The sequence below is a fragment of the Anopheles marshallii genome, chromosome 2 (genome assembly GCF_943734725.1).
Source record: "Anopheles marshallii chromosome 2, idAnoMarsDA_429_01, whole genome shotgun sequence".
Lineage (NCBI taxonomy): Eukaryota > Metazoa > Arthropoda > Insecta > Diptera > Culicidae > Anopheles > Anopheles marshallii.
In genome coordinates, this window is record NC_071326.1 from 18,721,224 (window position 1) to 18,745,969 (window position 24,746).

At 45.9% G+C, this 24,746-nt stretch overlaps 1 protein-coding gene across 1 annotated transcript; it reads right to left on the bottom strand.

Moving 5' to 3' along the window:
• Nucleotides 1-230: 230 nt before the first annotated feature.
• On the bottom strand, nt 231-19,207 carry LOC128719793 (muscle segmentation homeobox). Its single transcript, XM_053813430.1, has 2 exons — nt 18,418-19,207; nt 231-571 (listed from the first exon to the last, which is right to left on the bottom strand). The coding sequence occupies exons 1-2, from the start codon at nt 19,205-19,207 to the stop codon at nt 231-233; spliced, it is 1,131 nt and encodes a 376-aa protein (XP_053669405.1).
• Between the last annotated feature and the right edge of the window lie 5,539 nt (nt 19,208-24,746).

Consider the following 24,746-nt stretch of genomic DNA (forward strand, 5'->3'; position numbering starts at 1 on the left):
ATTAGGAGGGTTAGGACGTTTGGATGAGCAAACTAAAATAAATACCTAATCATAACCTCACACTTCGGCAGTACTATCTTAGGAGTATGCAACAGTCGTTTAGCAATAGACACTTAAATGCTAATATTCACAATGGTTGATTGGTTGGTAGGTTTTGTTGGTTTGTTGGTTTGTTGGTTGGTTGGGATTGGCCTTCACCGTCGGGACGATCGCATTCCTGCACCGGCTTCTTATCCCAGATGCATCGCGCCACCCATTAAGCTTGGATGGAAGTAGCCCATGTACAGCTGTGCGCCGGGTGCTCGCCCGAGGGCAGCCATCTTGATCTTCTCCAGCTCCGCTTCCTGCAATCGCTTCGCCTTGGCCCGCCGGTTTTGGAACCAAATCTTCACTTGCGTTTCGGTCAGCCGCAACGACGAACTGAACTCGGCCCGTTCCGCTATGCTGAGGTATTGCTTTTCGCGGAACTTCTTCTCCAGCGACAGGAGCTGTTGGGTGGTGAAGGGTGTGCGAGGCTTCCGGTTCGGTTTATGCTTCCGCAGGTTGCACTTGATACGAGGCGGTTCGTTATCTGTAAAGGAAATGCAAAAAAAAAAACGAGAAGGCAACTGATCAGTAACATTCGTTCGCCAAACACCTCCTGACACGTGAGTAGCATGCATGCATTGAATCAACCCAGGAACATAACACCGATGTGCCACCTTTTCCCTGCCCATCGGAACAGATTGTCAAACATTCGAAGAACCCTTGGGAGGCGAAGAATACCAGGGCAGTCTTTCAATCATAACAACCCTTGCTCGGAGCTTGGAACCGACCGAGTAGTTCGACACTACATCGTAATCGCGTGCCAGCTGTACATTCGTCCCACGGATGCACCCTCCTATAACATGTGCTCGAACATCGAAAATAAAATGCCCTCATCATCGGTAAGTGAGGTATCTCGTTCATCATTGTGTTCGTGCTTGCGTACGATCATAGCCCCCTTTCTGGCACCGTTTGCGCCGTGAGAAAAGTTCCTGACCCGGTGCGTGTATGCGCCGAAAGACACATTACAATATTTCAAGTGACAGTTAATAAAGTTGCTGAAGACAGCTATCTAAATACAAACACAACACCACGCGACAGCACTGTGGTCTTTCGAAGCAATCGTCATACTAATAAATTTACAACACCTCATCCGAACGACGAGTACGAGCTTGTTGTGGAAACGGCCAAGCACGATGAGTGGAGAGTGAACATCGCCGCAAGATTTATTACGATTTTTAATTTTTCATGTTTTATGAACATCCAATTCGAGGTTTACGTCTCGCGGCGTCTACTTCCAGCCTAATGCGGAACGCCGAACTCCACACCAAGGGTTCCATTCGAAAAGTCTTTAACGCGCATTCGAAAGCGTTCGACAGAAAGGGCACACTCATGCACATTCCCCTTACAGAACGCTTGTCGAAGATCTCTAATGTCTCATTAGTCAAGTGTGGCTTGCTGCTACGTACTAACTGGTGGCAGAGGTAGAATGTCTTACCGTTCCGTACCCTACTGCCTGCGAGCATCAGTTTTGGTTCCGTTCCGTTGCCACATGCACAGCGACTACTGGCGGCGTTCCCAGTGACAGCGATATGTTTATTTTTACACAAAAAGACAACACAACAGAACCGAGCGGAAGCGCGCACCCGAATAGCGGAAGCGGGTGACGGTGGTAAGTGTATGTCCCAGCGAGGAAGCTAATAGTCTATTAGACATCAAGCAATCGATACCGTCCTACCGTAGCATCCAGCAGAACAGACAGTGCGACAGTACCCCTTTTTTCCTGCTGCTGTTGCTACTGCTGCCGTTAGTCTGATGTACGGAAACTCCATCCCGCTGGAGTTAATTGATAGGAACGCACACCGAAGTCAAGAGAGCGCTCAGCAGTCAAGTGGCTGTGGAAGTGGCACTGGGTAAGTGACACAGTAAATTATAACCTCAATCAGCGTTAATTGACGACGATCGACGCCATTGTATCGGCATTACCGGTACCGCGTCGACAAGAAGAAGTTTCAGAGCTTTCTGTGCATTTGTGGATTTGCGTACCGTCAACATCGGTGAATACCTCGGTCCCCAACACGTCTATTAAATGTTGTACCACAGATTTAATATATGCAAACTTTTCAATTAATAACAGTTACATTCGAGAACTTCCACGTATAGTGTTTCGTATGCCTGATTCAGATCCGTGAATCTGAATGTGGATTTAAACCAAATGATTGACTTAGAATCTCTATTCTGAAGATTCAAGATTTTCCAACGTTTGAAGATTTGACGTTTATTTATGTGGAGATTCTGCAATAAATTCAAGTACATCTAGTCTTCGGTTGCCTACACCCGTGAAGCTGAGAAGTTCAAGAAATAAATCCTGGGTGGTTCATTAGGCTTTTGAAAGCCGATTCATGGTTCGAATGACTCTTTACTAAAGATGACTCTTCTCAAGAGGTTCATTCAACACAACACTATCGTCATTCCTTTTTTTCAGTTCTACTGATACAACTCTGTAGAAACCCATCATATTAAAAAAGCTAATACAACACCACCTCACTTTGGGCGTCCTTTTTTCGAGCTCCAGTTTTTGGCCACACCCCACACAAAGCATTCTTACTGCTCTTTACATCGCAACTGGGGAGTTCGGTACGACACCGTGCAGAAAACATATTTCATGCTGGTGTTCCACTAACCGACCCACCCCGGGCACGTTGCCTGCCATTCCGTCTTCCAAACACTTCCTGTGAAGCAAGGGAAAAAAACCACAACGTTCCGGTTGGTTGCACCCGTCACGGAAGTTCACATTGTCCTGCCGTGGGCTATAATGGTGGTGAAGCAGTAAATAAAGGTTAGACCCCACGTCCCAACGAGCAGAACGGAGAAACGGGCTGATAACCGTACGCCCGCACATACAGTGTCGGATCGCGCATTCGCCCAGCAGACATTCCGCGTGCAGCCGGAGTGCAACGTTTGCCACGGTACACAGTAGTGGTTGTGCCCAGTTGATGCTGATGCTGTTACACTTTGCACCGTCCCGTTCGCACGCATTTGCGCAATGTGCAATGTTCAGGGTCTTTCGTAATGGATCGAAGACGTGTGAATTGCAGTTTAATAAATTAATTTCATTCGTTTGCCACTCCTCCAAAGGGACCATGTGCACGTTGTTAGTACTCGTTCGGTGTGTATAGGTGGAAAGTTTTGATTACAACCCAGTTCTATCTTTTTTTTTTTCATTCCGTATTTTACCGTACCGCGAATACGCCCAACCGATGTTTTGCGGTGGTAGTTGTTTGGGGATGTTCTACAACTTGCCTGCAATTTGCAATGCAATGCAATGTCTTCTTGCTGACCGAGGTGCCTTGCCCGCGCAGGCCAATGCTTTTGTGTGCGATGGTATTCCAAGGGCACGCGGCCCACAGTAAAGGTGGTAAGCAGGCCGAGCAATGGCGACTTGGCTGAGAAGGGGTGAAGGGGACGAGAAAACCTTGTGTGTGCTTTGCTTTTACTAATTTGTTTTGCACAAGAGAGCGAATCGATTAGTTCGGGTTCAGGTTCAAATGCGATTGCTTTTGCTTCGTGTTTGTGTAGCAGTTTTATTTCACTTTTGCACAGCCCTACCGCTTAATCGCGGTCCTCTGGCAGTGGGACCCGAGGCACCCATACACACACTGTGGCTGCCACCAGTAGTACAGAGCACCCTGGATGCAGTGCGGTGTTATGATGATGAAGACTACCACGTAGGCAGCAGCAGGAGCAGCAGTGAGAAATTTGCATTTCCATTAGCGTCGATTAGTAATTGCTTGTTACCGTGCTGGGTGAGAAATAGGAGGATCGATGGGTGTTGTTTTTTTCTTTTTTTGCACACAAGATCTAATCTCAATCGCAAACACTCACACAAAAGCTGGCGGCGGTGATCCTTCCCAGAAAGACATCGAAATACCGTTCCCACAGCAGAAATGTGGTTCTATATGTGAGTCTACCTGAGGTAATGAACTAAATTTATTTGTCAATCTCAGGAATTTTGAAAATTCTTCGAATAGATCCAAAAAATTTCAACTCTATTCAAAAACATTATCTCTAGAACTAGCATAAACAGCAACGAATTGAATGTTATGTTTACTGTCAAACCAAATGTACACCTCCTGCCCTGTACCATGCAACCGCTTATCTAAATTGCTAATGTTCATTTGATCAGTGAATTTACGCGCACGCCACCATCGCCAATCCCCTCGCCTCGTCTGTGAAACGACCAGCAATTCATTAACTGCAATCAAATCAATTTGCTGTTGCGCGTTTCAGTGCAGTTGGATACCGTGACGAATTCCATCTACCGCACTTGTACACAACACCACCAACCGCAACCGCACATTTCGATCGCGATCTCCGCTCTCTGCCTACGGCTCAAGCCAACGACACGCTTTGTCACACACATGTTTCGCGATTCCAAGGCAAAACATGCCGGTTGTCGTGCCAATCCCGCCGCGCTGAAAAATCTCGTCCCCGCTATCAGGTTTGACAAATGGTAATAAGATAATCTTAGTCGCAGTGATTCTACCCGCCTCCCAACTTCACCGTGAACCGTGTGTGATGTTACCGATATATTCCTTCGGTGATATTTGGTCAACTTCCGTTACCGTACTGCTCGCAGCGCATCTCGCGCACAGGCGCGCCAGAACGCGAAAATCAGCTGCAAAACAACGGTTCAAGCGACATGGAGGGATACCATCGCGAAGACACGCTACCGCACTGCTTCCCACCGCCGAAGAATGTGTCCCCGAACGAATGTACGAATCGGTGGTACAGGTTTTTCCTTTGATGTCGTAGCGCTCTTGGGACAAACCACCGGGGGAGGAAATGGCCAAACGCAACGCCTCTAACCTCCGCCGAGAAAGAATTCCCTCCCAGTCTAATATGGGTAGCCGCGAAACCTGCTGCCAAATGTTTGCTGTAGCAAAAGGGCGAAACAGGGTTACCGAGCGAAAGCAATTGGGAAATAAAACAAATGCTCGATCAGACGTATCGGAATGCACTAAATGCCGCGATCACCCGGCCCAGGGCTTCCGCCGAACGAAATCCGTCAGCGGAAATCGGCAACCGTTGTCGAGCGGTGGTGCGATTGGATCGACATTTTTGGTCCGATCGTTGGGCTGTGCAAATCTGGTACATTTTAATTTGAATTTTATTGTAGCACTTGTAGTGCACACGTTGGACGTTTTTTTTTGTGTTTTTGGGGGAAAGCTTTTGTTCGTTGAGTTTTAATGCTAATGCTGGGAAGGTTAAATCGCAATTGTTTTGAACAGTAAAGAAGATATTCCAAACATTGAATCCTTTGGATGGTGGAACGTCTATGAGAAACGATAAAAACGCCATGACTATAGAAAAGCCATAAACTGCTTTATATAGCTGGCCATTATCATAGCATCGTACAGCACCGACATCACTTGGCAGGGAAATGAGCTGCAGTAAAAACCCAAAAAATTCTTGATGAAAGTCTCCGGAATTGTGACAAACCGCAAAGACTCCAACAAGTCCTGAACGTCGGTTGTATGTTCCGGTGAGATTATAAAACTGTCTCCCCAATCTAGACCGCTATTTAGCGCTGGGCCCCGGGAACAAAAGCCCTTTCCAAGGCGACTTCTTGCCCTATTCGAACGATAAAACGATACAGCAAACAACTCATAAAAAAGGAAGCAAAAAGGTCTCTAAGCTTCCCGCCGGAAAAGGGTTCATCGACGTCCGTCATCTGGCCGGTAGGTCCATAAAAAAAAGGTTCCGTACATTTCCTTCCTTTGCGCTTCTCGGGGTGACCCCAGGATGGCATTCAAAATGAAACATTGTTTAAGGATTCGAAGGCGCCTGAGTCACTCACGCTCCCGCCTTATCTGCTGTCGATCGAAAAGGTGAAGAAAGGATTAATTAACACCATACACCCGGTCGGTTCGGTCGGCGCTGTAAAGCATCCACATTTCCAGCACCAATCGTCGTTTAGGGAAAAGAATTATGGTACCTAATTGAATTAAGCGGAAACGATTGGCCTTTACACCCGCCCATTTACACAGGGCCTTCGATGGACGAAGGGGGCCATATTCTGAAGGTTCTTAGCGGGAATGAAGCTCGGTATGACGCTACCAGATGCTACGTGGCGGAAGTTACGCCATCACCCGATCGAGGTCACCAAGAGTGTTCTATTTCTGTCGACCCGTTTCAAATGTGTTCTGTCACACGCTCCTACACGCTGGCAGGTTTTGAGCCCGTTCGCGTCGCAAAACTCCTGGCCCAACAAAAAACCAATATCTCTTCGACCTTTTCATCACGCGCATGTTTGAACGATTGCATACACGCAAGAAATATAATCAGGCATCCGAAGGCGAAGCCACGGAACAACGGCACACAGCAAACGCGAACCGTGCCTGATGTCCGGCCGTCGAAGGCGACGAAGATTTTTGCAATTAATTAGCCACCATTTGCATACAAGCACTAATTGGGTTGAACTGGCCGAAGCGCGCTAAAAACGAAAAACGGTTACCCGTCCTCACACTGCAGCTAGTTCCAGTTTTTTAAAATGAGTTTTTAATTTTTTTTCCTTACCGGTCGGATCCGAAACAACTCCCCCAGGTGGAGTGTTCGGGACGGGCGGAGAAGGTATTTGGAGTTCCCACTGTCTGACGTCGTGGTGACATGCAAACGTTTAAACGGCAGCAAAGAAAAGAAAATCATAAACTTTGAACGACATGACGTTTATGTAACACAACAACAAGAGCGGACAAAAAAAAAACCGTCCCCAGGTTTACCTTCGAGCGGTCAATTTCAGACGAACAATGGTAATAAATTCGATTCGATTCGAACCCTAGAAACGGTCAAGTTGTTGTGGCATGCATAGGCTTGCGTGGTGGACGATGGTCCTACAATGCAAAACCGAGCGCGGTAGCTCCAAAGTTAATGGACTAATTAAATCAATTACACCTGTGATAAACCATTTTAATGACTCTATATAACTTATAAGCGCGTAATTTATTTCTTGTCCGAGCCCTCACCATATCTGCGGCCTTGTGCCGGACTCCGCACGCCCGGTTCATTCTCATCCGGAACACGCAAACCCGTACGCGTTATCGCGAATGTCACATTTTGCGCGCCATTGCCACCGGTCTTGGAGAACCATCCAGCCAGCCGTCGGCAGCGGTCCATTCACGGTGTCCCTTAAGTGCTCTCGCAACGGTGGGACCCCTTCGGTTTTTTTGGGTGACTCCTTTAGCTTCCGACCGAACCATCCGACCCTTCCTCATCAGCCGTTGTCATGGAACCGTTTAAGATTAGATAAGGACACGGTTGCGATGGCAAGCTGCAAACGCATCCGAACCGTAATTATCGCTGCTTTGCACTTGTCCCCCGGGACGTGATATTCGATGCATTTCGAACGGGCGGTACCCCGTACGGAGCGTTTTATTGTCATTCATTTCGTTTTTATTTACCAGCGCCTATCAGTTCGGTTTTTTGCTTATGTACTTTCGTAGCATTTGCGGCCCTTTCCCGATCGGCGCGTTCGTGACGTATCTTAATCGACCGGAATCGGCATTTCGAAAACGGCCAACCGGCTCGGTAACGGAAGGCGTTATTAATTGGTCGCGATTATGTGGCCGATTAAAATTTATTGCCAAAATTAGCGATTGACACGCAAATTTGCGTACTCGGGTGAACACAGTGCCTAATGTTTCGGGGCCCCTCGACGACGATCTTCATCGTCATGCGAGAGCTCCAATGGTTGTGCACAAATGATTCAAACAATACGGCGGCGCGAGCCTCGACGCGAAGGCAAAAGCGAGGGAAAGAAACGGCACGGATACGAGACGGACAAGCGTTAATCCTCGTAATATTGTAAATCTCCACACCAGCAGGCCCAGCACACCGCACGTAGAACGAGTGTGAACGAGGGTGGAGAAATTTCTCTTCTTTGCTCATTCTCTTTCACATCCTTTTTCTTTGCCCACGGACAAACGACGGGAAATAGAAAATGATTGAAATAAATTTCCACTCAACCTCCCAGCATCCCGGGCACACCGCTAGAGAGAGCGCGAGAAGCACCGAAACGATCGCGCCTGTCATCGCAATATCCACCACCCAGCGGACGAGTGAGAGTTATTATTAATTTATTTAAATTCTAGTTCCGGTCTACAATTGTCCACACGCTCGAACACGCTGGGTTCGTTCGCTGTCTCTAGCCTATCAGTTGCATGGGTGTCCAGTTGCCCAGTTGAAGATATTGCGTTCGACTCCCTAACTGCCCGAAACACAACCATTAGCTAGATTGATTACGTCGTGGGGCGTGTGTGTGCGTCTCAATCACGTCCGACTGGATGCGTTGTAACGGAAGTAATATAGTTATTAACTATTCAAGTAATCAGCTTCCTCAGCTGCACACTTCGTTCACAATCCATCAACTTCGGTTAACGAAACTGTGTGGTGGAAAAATACATAAAAACGACGAGCTTACAGCAACAACATCTCCTGTATCAATGGGAACTACACTCAATAAGGCATGATAAGTTATTCCGAAACTAGTATTAAAAGTATTATCTTCGTGCTTCATAAAATTCAAGTTAAAAAAACAGAAAGTAAAACAAACACAATCCGTTTCTAGAATATTTTAAATACGAAGATCAATTTTGTAGTGACGATCTAGTTAATTATGAAGATAAATAAAACAAGAACAATGTACTTTTGATAGATGAGATCAAATAAAGCAAAATAAATGTGTTCTGAACATTATACAACTATAAGCAACTGTTTTTTTTTTAATGTAAATGTAAAAATTGTTAGCTTATGAGTTTTTAATCTTTTCGAAATTCGCCGATCGGTGAAATGTCAGGAAGAACATGTAAAAAATTGATTGTAGCAAATTGTTTCAATTTCAAAAACTGTTCTTTTACTTAACCAAAACAAATAAGCTTCTTGGGACCCAGTGGTCAGTGCATAAATATTTCATTTCTTTTCTATCCGATTTTATCATCTCAACCGTCTGAGCGAACCGAAATCCATCTGTGCCTTAGCAGCAACAGCAAAGATTCTTATCGACCGGTAAATGCTAGTTTTGTTCCATTCCGTTCTTCAAACGCCCGTTCCGTTCCACCAACAAACGCCATGGGTTGAAACTTGCCAACAAGAAAAGGATCAATTCATCCGAAAATGACGGTACACAACAACACTAAACAAACAGTATCGCACTAGTATCGCACCTGCGTGTGAAAAGGCGACCGATATTCGACGAGCCAGGAAAATGTGCCCACTAAACCACACACAGCGGTGTGGCTGGGAGCGGTGGAAAAGAAATTAATTTTCAAATCATCACGGGACGAACCACCTTTCGGGTTCGTACCAGCCGCGGGTACAAAGCAGCAGCAACGGTACGGTTTGGTACGCGGACACTGATGGGCGATGTGCACGGTACGTTCGGCGCGATGCGCGCCAAATTCGCCGTTACATAAAACAAATCTAAATTAACAGCTTCATTAGCAACGTCGGATGCGCGCAAATATCGTTTCGACATCCGCGGGCCCCTCTTTTCCATCTCTTCCTTTGCTCTGGCAGACAGGCGCAACATGACGTTCCGCTAGGAAACAAGGGAATTTGCGTTGTGGAACATTTTTCGGAACAACACACAGAAACGGAATAACCCTTAAGGAGCCCATGAAAAGGATACAGCTCGAAAATGGATGTCTGTAACTGGATTATTATATTATATTGTACAACACATGTAATGTAAATGTCACAAGTATAAAACTCCATTCTGACTCCGAGCAGCTACGGTTAGGATTTTTGCATTACCTACGTAAGGGTTTACGAGCATCTCGATGCATACGTGCCGTAGAGGGACCAGTGTCGTTATGGATTGAAATTTATTCATCTCATTTACGCTGGGCTTCGGGTGCGTTCCTAATGATGGTTGTCATTTTATGGCCACACCGCAAAACCCCGCACGTCCCTAAGACCGGCTCCTATGCAGCCCGAGCACATCCATGGTGGTGTTTAATTGTTTTGAGGAAAATTGCATTTTCTGCCCGCGAGTCGCTAGTGCTATTAGTCGTGCACCACTCAATTGCCCGCAGCGCGTGTTCGAGGAATTGGCGCAATGGTCCCAAAAAAAAAACACAGTACGTCAAGGGTTGTAGAATTCTTAGAATTGTTCTACAGTTCGTTTCCATTAGTAACCTCACCCCGGTCACCTCCACCGGCAGCCACATTGGGCTGCTGCATCTCAATTTAACGGCTCTCCACCGCTTGTGTGCGCCTAGCACAAATGTGTCAAAAATTTGAATTTTGCAGCTGCAAACATCGTGATCGTGGTGCAAGGAAAAAGAAAACGCTCCATCTTCCGTTTTGCCTTTTTAATACATCCTCCATAAAATTCTTTCCATTGCCATTTGCCAAACAACCGACCGGCAAGTGGCGGACGAGAATGGGGCGCTGCTCGTAAAATGGCTACATTATTATTGAATGAATTAGCAACCGTACTACTGCCGGCGGTACAAGTGAAACCGGCATACGGTTTGGCAATGGGCTGTTTTACCATTGGACAAATTAAGTCATTTAAAATGTTGAACAGGAAATCGGTAGCCCCCCGGCGTAAGCAGCACGAAAGCGGTAGTACATTTTTCAACCACCGCTCACCATCTTACCCTTTACATAATCAAACTTCTACAATCGTATTCCACAGCAATCGGTAACTACAATTGCTCTAAGCACAAACACACACAAAAACCACAAGAAATTATTCTCTCAAACACAAACCCCTAAACCAACGCTGGACGATCATTCGTAACCGGGTGTAGCCGGTCCACCCTCAGGATAAGCCGGAGCGCACGAAACAACGAACTTGAGCAACAAAAAAAGAAACTTTCCAACTTCCTTCCCTCGGAGTTCGGGAATTTGTTCGCGGAAATCACTCGTTTCCCCGTTGGATTTGCATTTCAAATTCTTCGTACGATTCTCGGTTGGTGCGGGGTTGCGCTGGGACCCGTGGAGACCATCGTCGCCAGTATTAGCGTCCGGAACATTCACGTAAGGTCCCCACATCTCGCCGTGGTTCCGAATTTATACGCGACACAAAGTACAAGAAAATACAACACGAACAATAGCGTTATCCATATCCTCTCCCTTACTTTTGATTCGAGACCGAGCTTCCGAAAGGGGCCCGCAACCAGTTTTGCGCTCACAACTCTGCCCATCGGGGCCCCGAAGAAATTGTATTCATCGCAAACACACAAACATTTGCAATCTCAATCGATTGGCTACGGCACCAGTCTCTTCGGCGGGATCATCGTACCAACCACCAGCCCGCTGGCACACACAAACAGCAACCGGCCGGTCAAGGATCGTTTACAATCAAATCATAAACCATTTCACCGTTGTCCACACCGTGTTATTCTGCGCTGGTGGTTTGGGTTTTGGAGTCGCCGGCAAACAATGGCGTTGTAAATTATTTTCAAATGCATCGCCCTGCTGGCTGGCGCAGGTCCGAGCTTGGGGTCTTGGACGATTGGTAGGCGAACGATCGATCGTCAACCGCTGGACGATCGGTTTCCGTGTCATCCGTTGACCTTCGGCACGTTAATAGAAATGTTCCGATGTGTCCGAAAGGTGCATAGTGCCGTCCGAGATCGAGGACGGAGCACCGTCTTATCGGCAATGCATACAATTCGGTTTGTGGCAGCTCTGTGTTCTACGCATGATAGGTGAGTTGGTGAACGAATCATGCTAAAGCACACCACTACCTCACTACAGTCAGCACTCAGCTGTCCAAAGTGTGTTCCAGGTGAGGTCTTCATTAATATTGATTCCAATTAACGGACAGCTAAGTGTGGTGGTAGAAATGGTCCAATTTTTTGGTGTAGTTCAAGTGCATTAGCAAAGAACAATTTACCACCAAGTGTTTCCCAAATAAGGGCTCTTAGACGAAAGATAATCAAACCGAAAAATTAAAACCGCACACACAGCACAATCTATGCGTCGCGTTCAAATAAGGAAATTGAAATGAAAATACACCAACAAAATGGACCAAATGGTTGATGGGCGGAGTAGTAGCAGCACCTGGTTTGCCGGCCATCTAGCATCCCATTTAGTCGCGTTTTATTTTTTCTCCTAGTTTGGTTGATTTCTGGTGGAATTAATATTAATTAGTGGAAATTACAATAAATAATAAAACAGCTCACGAGGTAGCCCAAAAAAAAACAAAAGCTGGTGGAAAACGGAGGCGCCCGTTAAAACCTAAATTGTGCAAAGGAAAAAATGGGCCTCCATCCATCTCGTGCCACCCAATACACAACAACAACCACTTCAAGTGAAATGGTCCTTGGTAAGGTTTGCGTGTTGAGAATCTATTATCAAATCCCTTGGGCCACCACCACCGTGCCCGGTCCCAAACGCTGTAGACCCTTCATGGCCCACGGTCTTCCGGTGCTAATTCATTCGCTGTCGAATGGCGGAATCGGGCACGGATGGGGAATGGGACGGTGGAAGTGATTTAAAATTATTATTACATTAATTTGATACTTGTTTATAATAAAAGCGAACATGGAAAAGTATTGTTGTTAATTTATTTGTTATTGTAATTTCACTGCCCCCGCGGGCTCCTAATTTGGACCCGGGGCTCCACCCGCGGGTGAGGAAATCGCCCGGGTTTGGTGTGGTTACCACCCGTTACCCACATTAACACTCATTTCGCCCGAGCGTCCGAAGAAGGAGATGGATAATAAAAATGCATAAGCTGTGGAAGCCGCGAATTCAAACAGAGGAATCACATCTGCTCGGCGGCGGCGGTGGTGACGGCGAATGGAACGACGACGAGGCGAGGGATCAAGTTTTCAAGCACCCCGGGCGAGGTGATGTTATGCGATCTCTCAAGACTCATTAGCGATCGGACGTTTGTTTTGGGACGCCGGATTGCAGACCGGAGAGTGCAGGTTTACTCTTCGATTATCTTTCCATCCGCTCGTTCGCTCGCATTCCCGGCCGCGTCATTGCAATCGTACACGCGGGGACCCCAAAACGATGCAGCACACGGTGTGGAATGGACACAGCACACTATAAAAATGTTTTAATTTGTTTTATACACAAAAAACCGCACACACGCACACAGAATCCAGCTGAATGCAACGTGCCAACAAACGACCGTGCAGAATATATTTGCGCTTTATTTGCAGCGGCATTCGTTCAGCTACTGTGCATCGTGCAGGCGAAGAACCTGTGCGTCACACCGGGTTGCACACAAGAAATCCGGTAGTTGCTGATTGCAGATAATCACGACATGTCGTCTAAAGTTTCATTTGATTTCTACCACCGACTGTCGACCGACGGTCGCCCGGCAAACACATCCAGCGCTAAAAAAAATGGCTGGAATGGATTTTCAAATCTTGCGAACGAAATCCTTTCGCGAATTCGAGTCCGTTGCAAAGCTGACAGTGAAACTCCTCTGGCCTGTTAGCACCTACGAAACGCACCATTACCACCACTAGGGGCAACATTTATGCGGTACAAAAGCTATTTTCATTTCATGCTGTTTTATGCTACCATTGCATAAGGTACGTTTACCAGAGATGGACTAATTCATGCTGATGGTAAAATTACTCTAATAAGCGCTGTTGTTAATTTGTATTCTTGATGAAGTTTTATGGCGAGCAAATGAATAGCTGTATCATTACGGTTGGGATCTTCCAGAAGAGGTATCAATGTGTGTGTGTGTTTTTTTTTTGTATAAGTCCTCTTTAAAATTCATCGCCCAGTGCTGTTTTTGCTTCCTGTGACCCGAACGGCTATCCTACTAGCTTCTTATCAAACGGAGCGCTTTACATACTTTCCCTAAACAAATGTAAAATTATGCTGTGGAAGCGTTTCAAACAAAGCAAAAACAAACAAAATGCGAATTAATTTCACGTCCGCACTACTGGTGGCGTGGAAAGGGAACGTGTGCGTATATGTTTTTGTTTTTTTTGTCCATTTTCTCCAAACAAAACCGAACCACCCAACGGAACAACAGTTGACATAAAAATATATCAAAAAGGCGCCACACGGGCTAATTAAAACACTTATCAAATTTTCACCCTGTCGCATCCCGTTTCCGTGCTCGCCCCTGCCGGAACAGCTAGACGCTAGAAGCCTCTCGCAAAATTTCAGCTGCCCCTTCATAGCGGTTGGGGTAAGCCCCACAGAGCCCCGGAACGTCAGCGACTCGAGGGTTAGATCGAGCGCCTTGTTTCCCTAATGACTTAATTTGCGCGCAACGTTCCGACTGCGTATGGACAATGCCTCCGGTGAAGTGAAATGAAACAAAACGAAACTAAACGAGAACGAGTGGAGGAAAAAAAAACATACCTCAACAAACACGCACACTCAACACAATCGGACAAATGTTTCTAAAGGCCCCACAGTGAAGTGAAAGATGGCGTCAATGTGTTGTGTCGAAATTTAATTCCGAGAAAGAAAAACACCCCAAAACTTCGATACCTTCCGCACTGGGAAGGTGCCGAGGAAAAGCTGCAACAGAGAACACAACAGCACAACAAAAACTATTCCATTGACTAATTACACACTCCAGCAACAGCAGTGATGACGTGAGTATCAGACACCATGAAGGAGAGAAATAAACAAAAGCTACAAACAACTTGATCCTAACCCACGAAATAATCCGTTGATCTTGACACGATCACAAAATGGTGCTTTGAAAGGAAGCGTAATAGAAAACGGGTGGCGATGGTGGGCACATTACACAGTGCAAAGCGACTACGGAAAAATACAACGAAAACAATGTCCAAGTGGAAGGAAACGATCGACCCTCCGTGGCGTTGCTCTACCGCACCAACCGCACCAACTTCACAACGGTCGCGATCGCGAACCCCGGAGGCACCTCGGGGAGTCTAGTTTAATTAAATTATAGAATTTAAACGGTGAAATTATGATAATACCGTGCTTGGTTGCTGCTTGGTTCATTTATCTACTTCCATCGTTTGGTTGATGATTTTTCTAGCTTCCTGTTTCATCGACAACCATTTCTTTTTTTTATTATTTCTTCTTCTTGGATCGCTAACGTCTTAGTGCTACAAGAACATTAAAACAGAAACACAGATCTGCTGAGAGTCTTTGCGATCTCTACCAAAAAAAAAAGCACAGGGAAAAAAATAGTACAACGAGCACCGAAAAAAAATCACGCACACACAACGAAACGACATACACAAAAACTCCAACCCCGGTGTGTAAACTAATTACAAGTTAATTAACCGGCCATCACCGGGACACCGGTTTCACTTCCTGTTTCCAGCTTCCTTCTACTGACAGTGTGATGGCATCGCAAATGGCTAAGCGCATTGCTTACCGCTACCATGCGCCAGCAGATCGATCCGGCGATCATCATCATGAGATGAAAATAAAGTCATGAAGACGTCCCTTTCGAAATTGCCTTTCTTGTGTCGTTTTGTTTTATGTGCACACACACACACACACACATTTCTTTGCACCCTGTGCTTTAGTCCCGCAATCGTTTGTTTTTCCCACGAACGTTTTCCACCGCACCGCCACTTTGATTCTGTTCCGATTTGTTGTTCTTCCTTCCCACCAACTCCCACTATTCCCGCGTCGATGTTCTTCTCGGTGCGATCATCATCATCATCGTCGTACGATCGCTTTGCCAGGGCTAAGATGTATCTGAAATCTATTAATTAATCTTTCTTATCGGCGTCCTCCCGCTTCTTGCAGCGTACACTGGCTCGCTGCAAGCAAGAACCGATCGCCCTAGTTCCTCCGCGTTCCCCGCCCAGCCAAGCGTCCCAGAAATCCCAGAAGCACTTCTTTAAAAAACACCCATCGCAACAGCCCCGAAACCGAGCCTAATTAATTGTTTTCTTGCCTCTGTTGAGGGGATTGATCAGGGGTCGGCATCGAAGCTACAGAAAACATTAAGTCCTCGGGAGCACCGGAGGTACGCGATGGATGAGAAGCGAGAAGCAGGGGAGGAAAACACCAAAGCAGCAAAGATGCTTCCCGGGGTTCCAGGTTCCAGGAAGTGGACAAAGTGATAGCCGGACCCGAAAGAAAAAGGGCCGTGATTAAAGAAAATATGGTCAAGAAAACCTAACAGCAAAGGCGTTCGGAAGAACGGCCGAACGCTCAAAACATTCCTTCCGAAATTCTCCGTCCCGCGCTTGCTGGGCTCAGGGACTCCCTGAAACTCCCGAAACTCCCGGTTGACCCGATAAAATATGTTTATATCTTTCCCGACCGCTCGTTTGTCATCTGTGCTTGATGACGTTTATCCGATGCCGCCGATCTCGATCTCTTTCTCCAATTCTCGTTCCTTGTCCCGCTCTCTCTCTTTCTCTCTCGGGCGCGACTGTATTTGGTACTACGGTTTATTGGAGGCATTTTCGAGGATCGTTTGGTCGCGTTCACTGATCGATGATTTATTGCGATTAGTGTTGTGCCACCGATCGTACGCGCACATACTAGCTAAACGGATCGCGTCTCGAATTAGCTAGACTTTCTTGCTGAACTCCGCCATTATCGCATTCTCCAAAGCGTACGTCCGTGATGCTTCATTAGGAAAGTATGCTGCCTGCTGCTACACCAGCCTTGAACACATTCCACTAACATAACAGGACAAAACGCATGACAATTGTGTAGAATTTCACCTTTTCCTTATGCTCCGTACATCCTCAGATATTTTTTTTTCCGGTAAAGATCGTTTTCTTCGATGTCAACAAACCCATACGCATAAGTCATTCATTGGCACACATGTGCGAAATATCAGGCGTATAATTATCCACGAACGCCAATGCGACAATCGTGCACCGTTTTGTATTTTGCATCAGAAATGACGATAAGAAAAAAAAACAAATCTTCCCCCAGCATCAAATAATCGCGATGTGATTTCGCTTTTAACGCAAACAAAATGCTTGTCGTACTAATTTAAACGAAACCATCCGCACACCGTTCACCATGTGGTGCCGGTTTGCCGTCGGAAACGGGTGACACATTTTGCACTCGCCAGCATCCAACCAGCGTCAGGTCGGATAAACTTCAACGCGCTAACAAATCGTTCCGTCCGCGGTAGTGCGCGGCCTGCATCCGTCCACGCAGAGTTTTTTTCCCCCGAAAACTTAACCACACACGCATGTGTGACTTTTCGTCAGGCTTTTTGTTTTTTTTTTTAATTTGGGACTTGTTCGCCCCAAAACCCGCAGATATGGGTTTTCTACGTTTCATTCATTTCGATTCCCATTAGCGTTTCGCTCGTCACCCAGGCACAATCCGGACAGAGATACGCTGAGGTTCTCTGTTCCCATCTTATCTTGTTTCCTTTTGTTTCACTCATTCATGCAGCACAAACATCAAGCAATGGGTTAAATGTTTCTAATTTGTTGCCAGCCCACCGCCTGCTTGGGTGTCTTGAAACGGAGCTGGTTCGGTGCGATATCGATTACGGATTGCTGCTGCCGGTTTCGATTCATCCCTTTCAGCTCTTCGTTTATCCACTTTCTTTTGCTTTTGCTGCAGAACTGTACAGCAGCAAGCTTCCTTACACCAATACGGCTTGTAATGGATGTGTAAGAATAACAAAAAACCAAAGTTCTTTCCCGCCTGCGGCCACATTTTAACCTCACCTCAAAGGGGTGCTCCGGCAGAAGACGCACCGAATCAAATAAAATGACCAAGCACAAAGGGGCGAAACGTAACCGATCGATTATGTTGACCTTTTCGGAACACGAAATCATCCGCAAGTGGTGTTTTTCTTTCTTTCATGCCCATAAAGCACCGCCAAAAAGATCAATATTTGCTTTCTCGCATGCTTTGTACTGACATGTGCGTTAAGTTGTGGTACAAAATTCTACAATAAGTAAAATAGAATATTGACCACATTCGCTACGCGTTGAATTATCAACAAAGTACAAACAAATTATCACCACATTGGTAACTTCCCGTACGGCCTTTAGTCCCTGCAGTGCACCAAAGTGATACCGAAAATCTGTCAGCGCTTTCGACAGAAATTCGGCGCCACAATTAACCTTTCACCTCTGGGGCTGGACTGTCGAGTCGCAAACATAACTCGAACCAATGCTACACCCATGCGCACTCCGCACCAGAACTAACCCACGATAGGCCACGATTAAACGAAATTAATCTTTCACCTACCCAAGCCTCGCGCCCCGCACTACTTCCACGCCCGTAGACCACTTCCCCGGTCGCGGTCCAAAATGTGTTGTCTAATCAGGTCGCCTAATTTCTAATTCGTCCCGGAACCGAATTCGAACACGCGCAAACACCCGGTGCATGCGATTAACCTCACTTAAAAACAAAACCCACTTCGAGCCATCCGGGAACCGATTGGGAACTTATTTGCTATGATCCGGTCGAGAAACTTACCTCCACCAAGCTGACCGGCACCGAAACCTTGCCCCGGGAAGAGACCGGGCGGGCCGAACGGTGGCATCTGGCGAGCACCGGGCCACGGGACACCACCGCTCATACCGCCCCAGGCCGCCGCTGCCGCTGCCAGCGCGCTGAACGGTGTTGGCCGGATCGGTACGTGACCGGCCGCGGCCGCTAGGGCGGCAGCCGGTGGTGAGCCGTGCGGCAACCCCATCGTCGACGGAGACCCCGGCGAACCGCTGCCCTTGCGACCCGATCCGCTCTCGCTCAGCTCGTGATCCATATCCTCAATGTCCACGATCGAGTCTTCCTCTTCGTCGTGGTTCGAGTCGTAGTCGTCCGATTCGAGCAGGCTGTGCGGTGTGTCGGCCCGATCCGTGTCGACGTTCTTGAGCGAGCTGGCATCGTGCTGGGACCGGGGCGAGGAGGAACTGGTCGTGTGCGAGGACAGATTCGCGGGCAGCATATCGCCGGACGGTGACGCACCGGGTAGGGCCGTGGTGGTGGTCGTCATCGCCATCGCCGCCTGGTGCAGCACACCGTGCGGACCGTGCACCATCAGCGGGCTGAGGGGGGTGAGGGAGGGCGTCGGGGTGGTCGTGGTGGTGGTGCCGGAGGTGATGATGGCATGGTGGGAGTTGGGCGTTTTGGGCCGCGTGTCCGCCAACAGTGACGCGACACTGAAGTTGCTGATCCGCGTGTTACTTTTCTGCTGCATGGGCACCGTCGGGCTGGTCATCGCCATTCGTACCGGAGTTACAGTCATTCCTGACGATTTTAGCATGAAGATTTGCGACCAAACTGCGACCACTATTTACCGGAGGACACTCTCACTGGGACGAATTTCACAAACTCGGGTTCGTTATTATTATTATGTGTATTTGTATGTTTCGTTTTCAGGATTAGCGTGACACCAATCGAACAAGCACCAATATTATCCAAGTGATCGTTGGGTGGTCTCGCAAAGGAGTGGGAAAAAATGTTTTACACACTGTTAAGGCTTGTCACCACATCACCACTAGCAGTCGCTGAGCGGCGAACACTTTGAACGCAATCGGCAACTAACGTCATATGACATAGTTGACCTCATTTGATGCGTGATTTGATGTTGGAAATGGCACTGCACTGCTCCGCTTCGATCGACCGATCGATCAAACGTGTGCGTGTATATATGTGTGTGTGTTTTTTTTGCACAGACTGTCACCACTGTACCGCAATGCCACTTTTGCTAATCACAAAACATGAATGGGATCTGTACAAAACTACACCCCAGACCAGAGACACTTAATCACTGTGCACAACGGTATGCGCTGAATCGAATATCGCATCGATAAAATCCTTCCTTGAACCACCTTCGCGAATTCGAAACCGAACACTTGACGACAAAAAAACACTCAACCACTACGATAACGGACAACACCTCAGCAACAATCCGGACCTGTTCTGCTTTTGCCGGTTACTTTTTAATTTTACGTTGTTGTGTTTTTTTTTTGTTATTGATTACCGATTTTCCTGTACGTTCGAAATCGAGCGACACACGTTCACAGATCGTTCGGGCGCGTGGACGTACGTGCGTTCGAGTCTGCGTCTGACAGAGAATAAAAATTGAATGAATCCGAGGAACGAGCGTTGTGTTGTGTGTGCATCGGAGATGACCGTTTTCATTTCTTTTTCACCACACAGATTTCCATCCCCGGCGGCAGTGCAGAAGGCTTCATCCCTTTCCGTTTGCCGGCAGTTACGCATCGGGCCCCTTGTGCGGCGACCAGCAGCTATTTCACTTCCACCCGAAACTGGTTTTGTTTACGTTTACGGTGATGCGTGCAATGTATATAGCGCACCCCTTATGTACACGGTTGTTGCTATGGAAACCCGCTTTAGTGGGCGGAGCTAGCGGCACATTTACCATCCCCGCAACCAATGACGTGCCGAAAGTGTTGCCAGCTGCGTTAGGGGTTGCAAAAAAAGGGGGAGAAAAATGAAGTTGTTCATATTTTATGATTTCCCTTCGGCCGCTACACGCTCCACCGGGTTTTTTCTACAACCCCTGCCGAAGAAACACGCCACCGATCGTTATGTACGATGGCGTTACTCGCACTCGCCTCGTGCTGTGGATTATTTTCTGCGCTATGCACATGCAGGCGACAGAAGCATCAGCGGTAGCAGCTGCTAACTTCCATAAAAGCTGTCCTTCTTCAGGACGTACTTTCCGACACCACCCCCCGAAGATTGGGGGAGAAGAGAGCGGTGCTTCCACCCCATTCCTGCACACGTCTGAACAGCCCCCTTTCCACCGATCCAAAACGCCCAACAATGAAACGATGAAAATCCCTCCGCATTCTCGGGGCTCCGGCTGACAATGGCTGAGCGCTTTTACCCGAAGGGACTATTCAATTTTCGTTCCATAATTTCTTATTTACTGTGTAATTAATTTTCGGACAAAACGGTCACCCGGTTCTCGGCAACTATTTTCTCACTTGCCTTCGGTCCTGCTGTCCGGACCAAAAAAAAAGCAAAAAACCGTGGAGCGATATCTTTCCACCATTTTGTGTGTGAGTAATTTTCGCTCGGTTCAAGGCTCATTTTATTCTGGTTAATTTTTAATGGGTTCACTCACTTCCTTTCGCGCGCAGCATCCACCCGGATTGCTGTTGTATTAAATGTCATTCTAGCCGGTGGGGGACCTTTGCTTGTTTCCATTCATTTTTTTTTGTGTGTTCTTTTGCATCTTTTCGCAGAAAGAGCTATCCTCTTGTTACATTCTTTGAAGGTTTAAAAAAACGCGACGGTAACATATCAAGCTGGATTTGACATTTTTTCGTGCAAGAGTTGGCAATTATTCCTGAGGGTCTGGTATGGCAAATGGAAACATAACTAGACGCTTGATTTCATACCACGATAAGTAGCATGTCTAGCTAATTTTAAACCAGTTCCATGTGTCTCATTTACGATGTAGTTGAATGGTAATCTAGAACTTATTTGATTTGCTCACGTACAATTATGGAGCCATAACAATCGTCCCTTGATGAATTCTTACGGTTAGCTAACGAAAGAAAATATAACCCCATAATGTGAGTACAGCATGCAGTCAATCGAGAAGTAAAAAGCCCACTCGTACTAGAAGTCCTCAGCTAACACCTAATAAGCAATTTTTCGCCTTCATTCACATATGTTAAATTGAAACGGTAGCACAGGGAACTTGCATTTGCAACTGACGCCCACGGATTGGGCGAATCATGCCCATTCAAGACTTTGGCGCGTGGGTTTTCGCACGGAACATGTTTAAAATGGTGATTACACAGTAAACGCGGAAGGATTATGCGCAATAAACAAATAATCCTTGATCATTATAGTGCATAGATGGTTTATTAATTTTAAGCCGTGATGTGAGCGGTTAACCCATGAAACGAAACATTTATCTTTTAATTTAAATTGAGGAACAATCAAGCTTCATGTGTTCTATTTATTGAATGTACATATAAACCACTATTAATAAAGTACTCTTAACAAATAGTTTATATTTTCAAACCTCCATAAAGTAATTATATTAAATTTTAGTTTTCAAGATTTGTATAACCCGTGAGGCAAAAAATGAGAATAATATATAATATACAGTAATAATAGTAAACAGATAAACAAATTATAAAAACTAATTAAAAATAAATGTTCGTTATTGTAAAATGTTGCTTTTATTAATTTTTTTACATGTTTTTACATTAAGAAATGAAGATAATACGGCATAGATCTGTCATAATAATAATAATGTTTGCTTAATACAAAGTAAATAAAAATCAAAAGTGCATACAAAATTCTTCTGCTATCCATCATGTTCACGATCATTTAGCCAAATGGATTCATGGAACGAAGGCTTTTTAGTTTAAAGAAATGAAGTTATCCACTGCATAAACATTCAAAAATATGTATAACATTATACTGGAATATGTCACCTTCTCTTTAGAAGTAAACACTTTTATCAACCCAAAAACAACCAATCACTCTAGTCAACTTGCCCCTATTTATCACTGCTCCAATTTAACACAGCACTGCTCGAGTGCCTGGTATAATAGCACACACCTATCACATTCACTGCCTTGTTTCGGTGGTTTAATGAATTCTTCGTGTTCGGCAGCATTCAAAACCACATAAACATCAGGAGCACACCTCGCATTACACGAGGATCGAGGAGCAACGCCAACGGCGTAAAAACCTCACCATTAGTGATCACATTATTAATCAACCACTTAACATGTAACAAACCGTTTTAAACGGCGCTCATCATTATGTGTTCCACACCACGCTGGGTGCCGTGCAGTCGAGTCGTTTGGGGCCCGTTCCCCGATGCAGTGCATCACATCGCTGCCGCCGTTCTTCGCACTTCATTTTCTGCTGTTCCAGTTTTCACGGCTCTTTGAAGAATTTTGACTACTTTTGTTTTGTTTATTCTCATCTCCGCAGCATCTTGCGCACCATACGAAGCAATGGAGGAAAAAGGAAAAATTCTCCCTTAATTTTGGCTTGTATTTTTCCTCCATCTGGCATTTCTTGCATTCCGCACCAATTTCCACGCGATACACGCCCGCCGGATGCCGGATGCTGTGTAAGATGCTTCACCGCAAAACATTACACCAAAATGTCGTACTGCCGCCTTTGTCGCTCGGAAGATGCATTTTGTTTGCTTTCATTTTTGTTTCCGCTGTTACTTACACACCAGAAGACGCGCGTTGTGGCTGGTATTCATGACTTTACCCAAAACTCTTGGGCGCCTAGTTTTACCCCTCGGAGTTCCACATAGCAGACCGAAGCCTACATAAAAAAGGGGTTGTCCTCCAGTGTGAGACTCTTGAGTGTGTAAGAAATAGCAAATAGCATAATAAGTCGACGAAAAAAAAAGCTTGAAAATGGAAATTGATTTATTACACCCGTGACACTAAACGAAAAGGAAACGAACGGGCTCTTCCGACATACCCGCTCACATTCCATCCTGAACGAATGCATACGAGCACGGAGGACAAAATGTGTCATTAATTAGATCTCCGGTCAACTGTGACGTGTCTCTAGTTCTGTTCTATTCAACTTTCCCTGCTTGCATCACCTCATTTTGGCGCCACACCGTAACTCTGTCAGAAGAAATACCTCCGCTTGCGGTTGCATTAAAGTTTGTTTTGTTTTCATAAGCTTTTTCACCGTTCACTTCAATTGCCATCTTTAAATTTTAAATTGTTTCCTGTCATCCATGAGGTACGCAACAGAATACCACAATAGCGATATGAACTTTCGTAATTTGTTTCCTCTAGATGCCGGGGCAGTCTAAAAGATGCATAAAATTGCCTTTTGTTGTACGGGGTGTTGTAAAAACGATTTGCTTTGTTTTGTGTTTTCACAAAGTCAAAGGTGACAGAAATATTCTTACTACTAAATCAAACTACTATACCCACAAATAATAAACTTACGGACCAAAGAATCAATTCATCACCATGCAAACCCCAACTTTTTGCCAATCATTGTAAAGAATTTCTTGAAAATCTGTGAACCAATTGAGGAGAATGATTTATTTTCTTTCATCACTAAAATACAGAAAATTTCAAAAAATCCATAGTTACTTATTTACCAATACTTTGACAGTTGTTCTTCTAATGACCCCTTTCTGAGATCCGGAGTGAGAAAAAAGAGTAAAAAAGAAAATGATAAGTTGAAATCAATTGATCTGGTTATAAATTTACTTTCAAGAAGATCGTTTTTACATTAAATCCTAACACATACTAAAAATTATCGCATTTGTTAAAAAGTGTCCACAATGAACGAATAAAAGACTAAGTTCAAACGGCACTAGCTCGTCCGGGGCATACAACCGATATCGGCGACATCTCCTCTCCACTATCTCTACTCCAGCAAACGACATCAGCAAACAATAAAAACCCCACTTCCCGAGGCCGTTTTGTAAATTGCTGCGCACGTGTCAGATTTTGCTGCAAACGATATCCGATTCCCCGATTCTAACCACTATCTAAAACTCGGCCCATGATTTGGTAGGTGGTGCTCGCTATGGTACCAGTGTGCGTTCCTCCGGCATTTAGTGTGGCTTCACACGGAAAGGGAACGAAGTTAAGTCGATGAACGAATCATAGCCGTCGTAGTACGGTAGTCGCAAACGAAACGAATCGGTGTCACATAAATATTGGTGCTATAGCAACACTCCTGAGCAGTTGCGCCCGTTCCAAGGCAGAGGGATGGATGAAACCGACCGTACCATTTAGAGAAACGTTTATCTAAATCGTCCAAGGGATGGGAAGAATCATCGTGCGAATGTGATTATATGCCGTCGA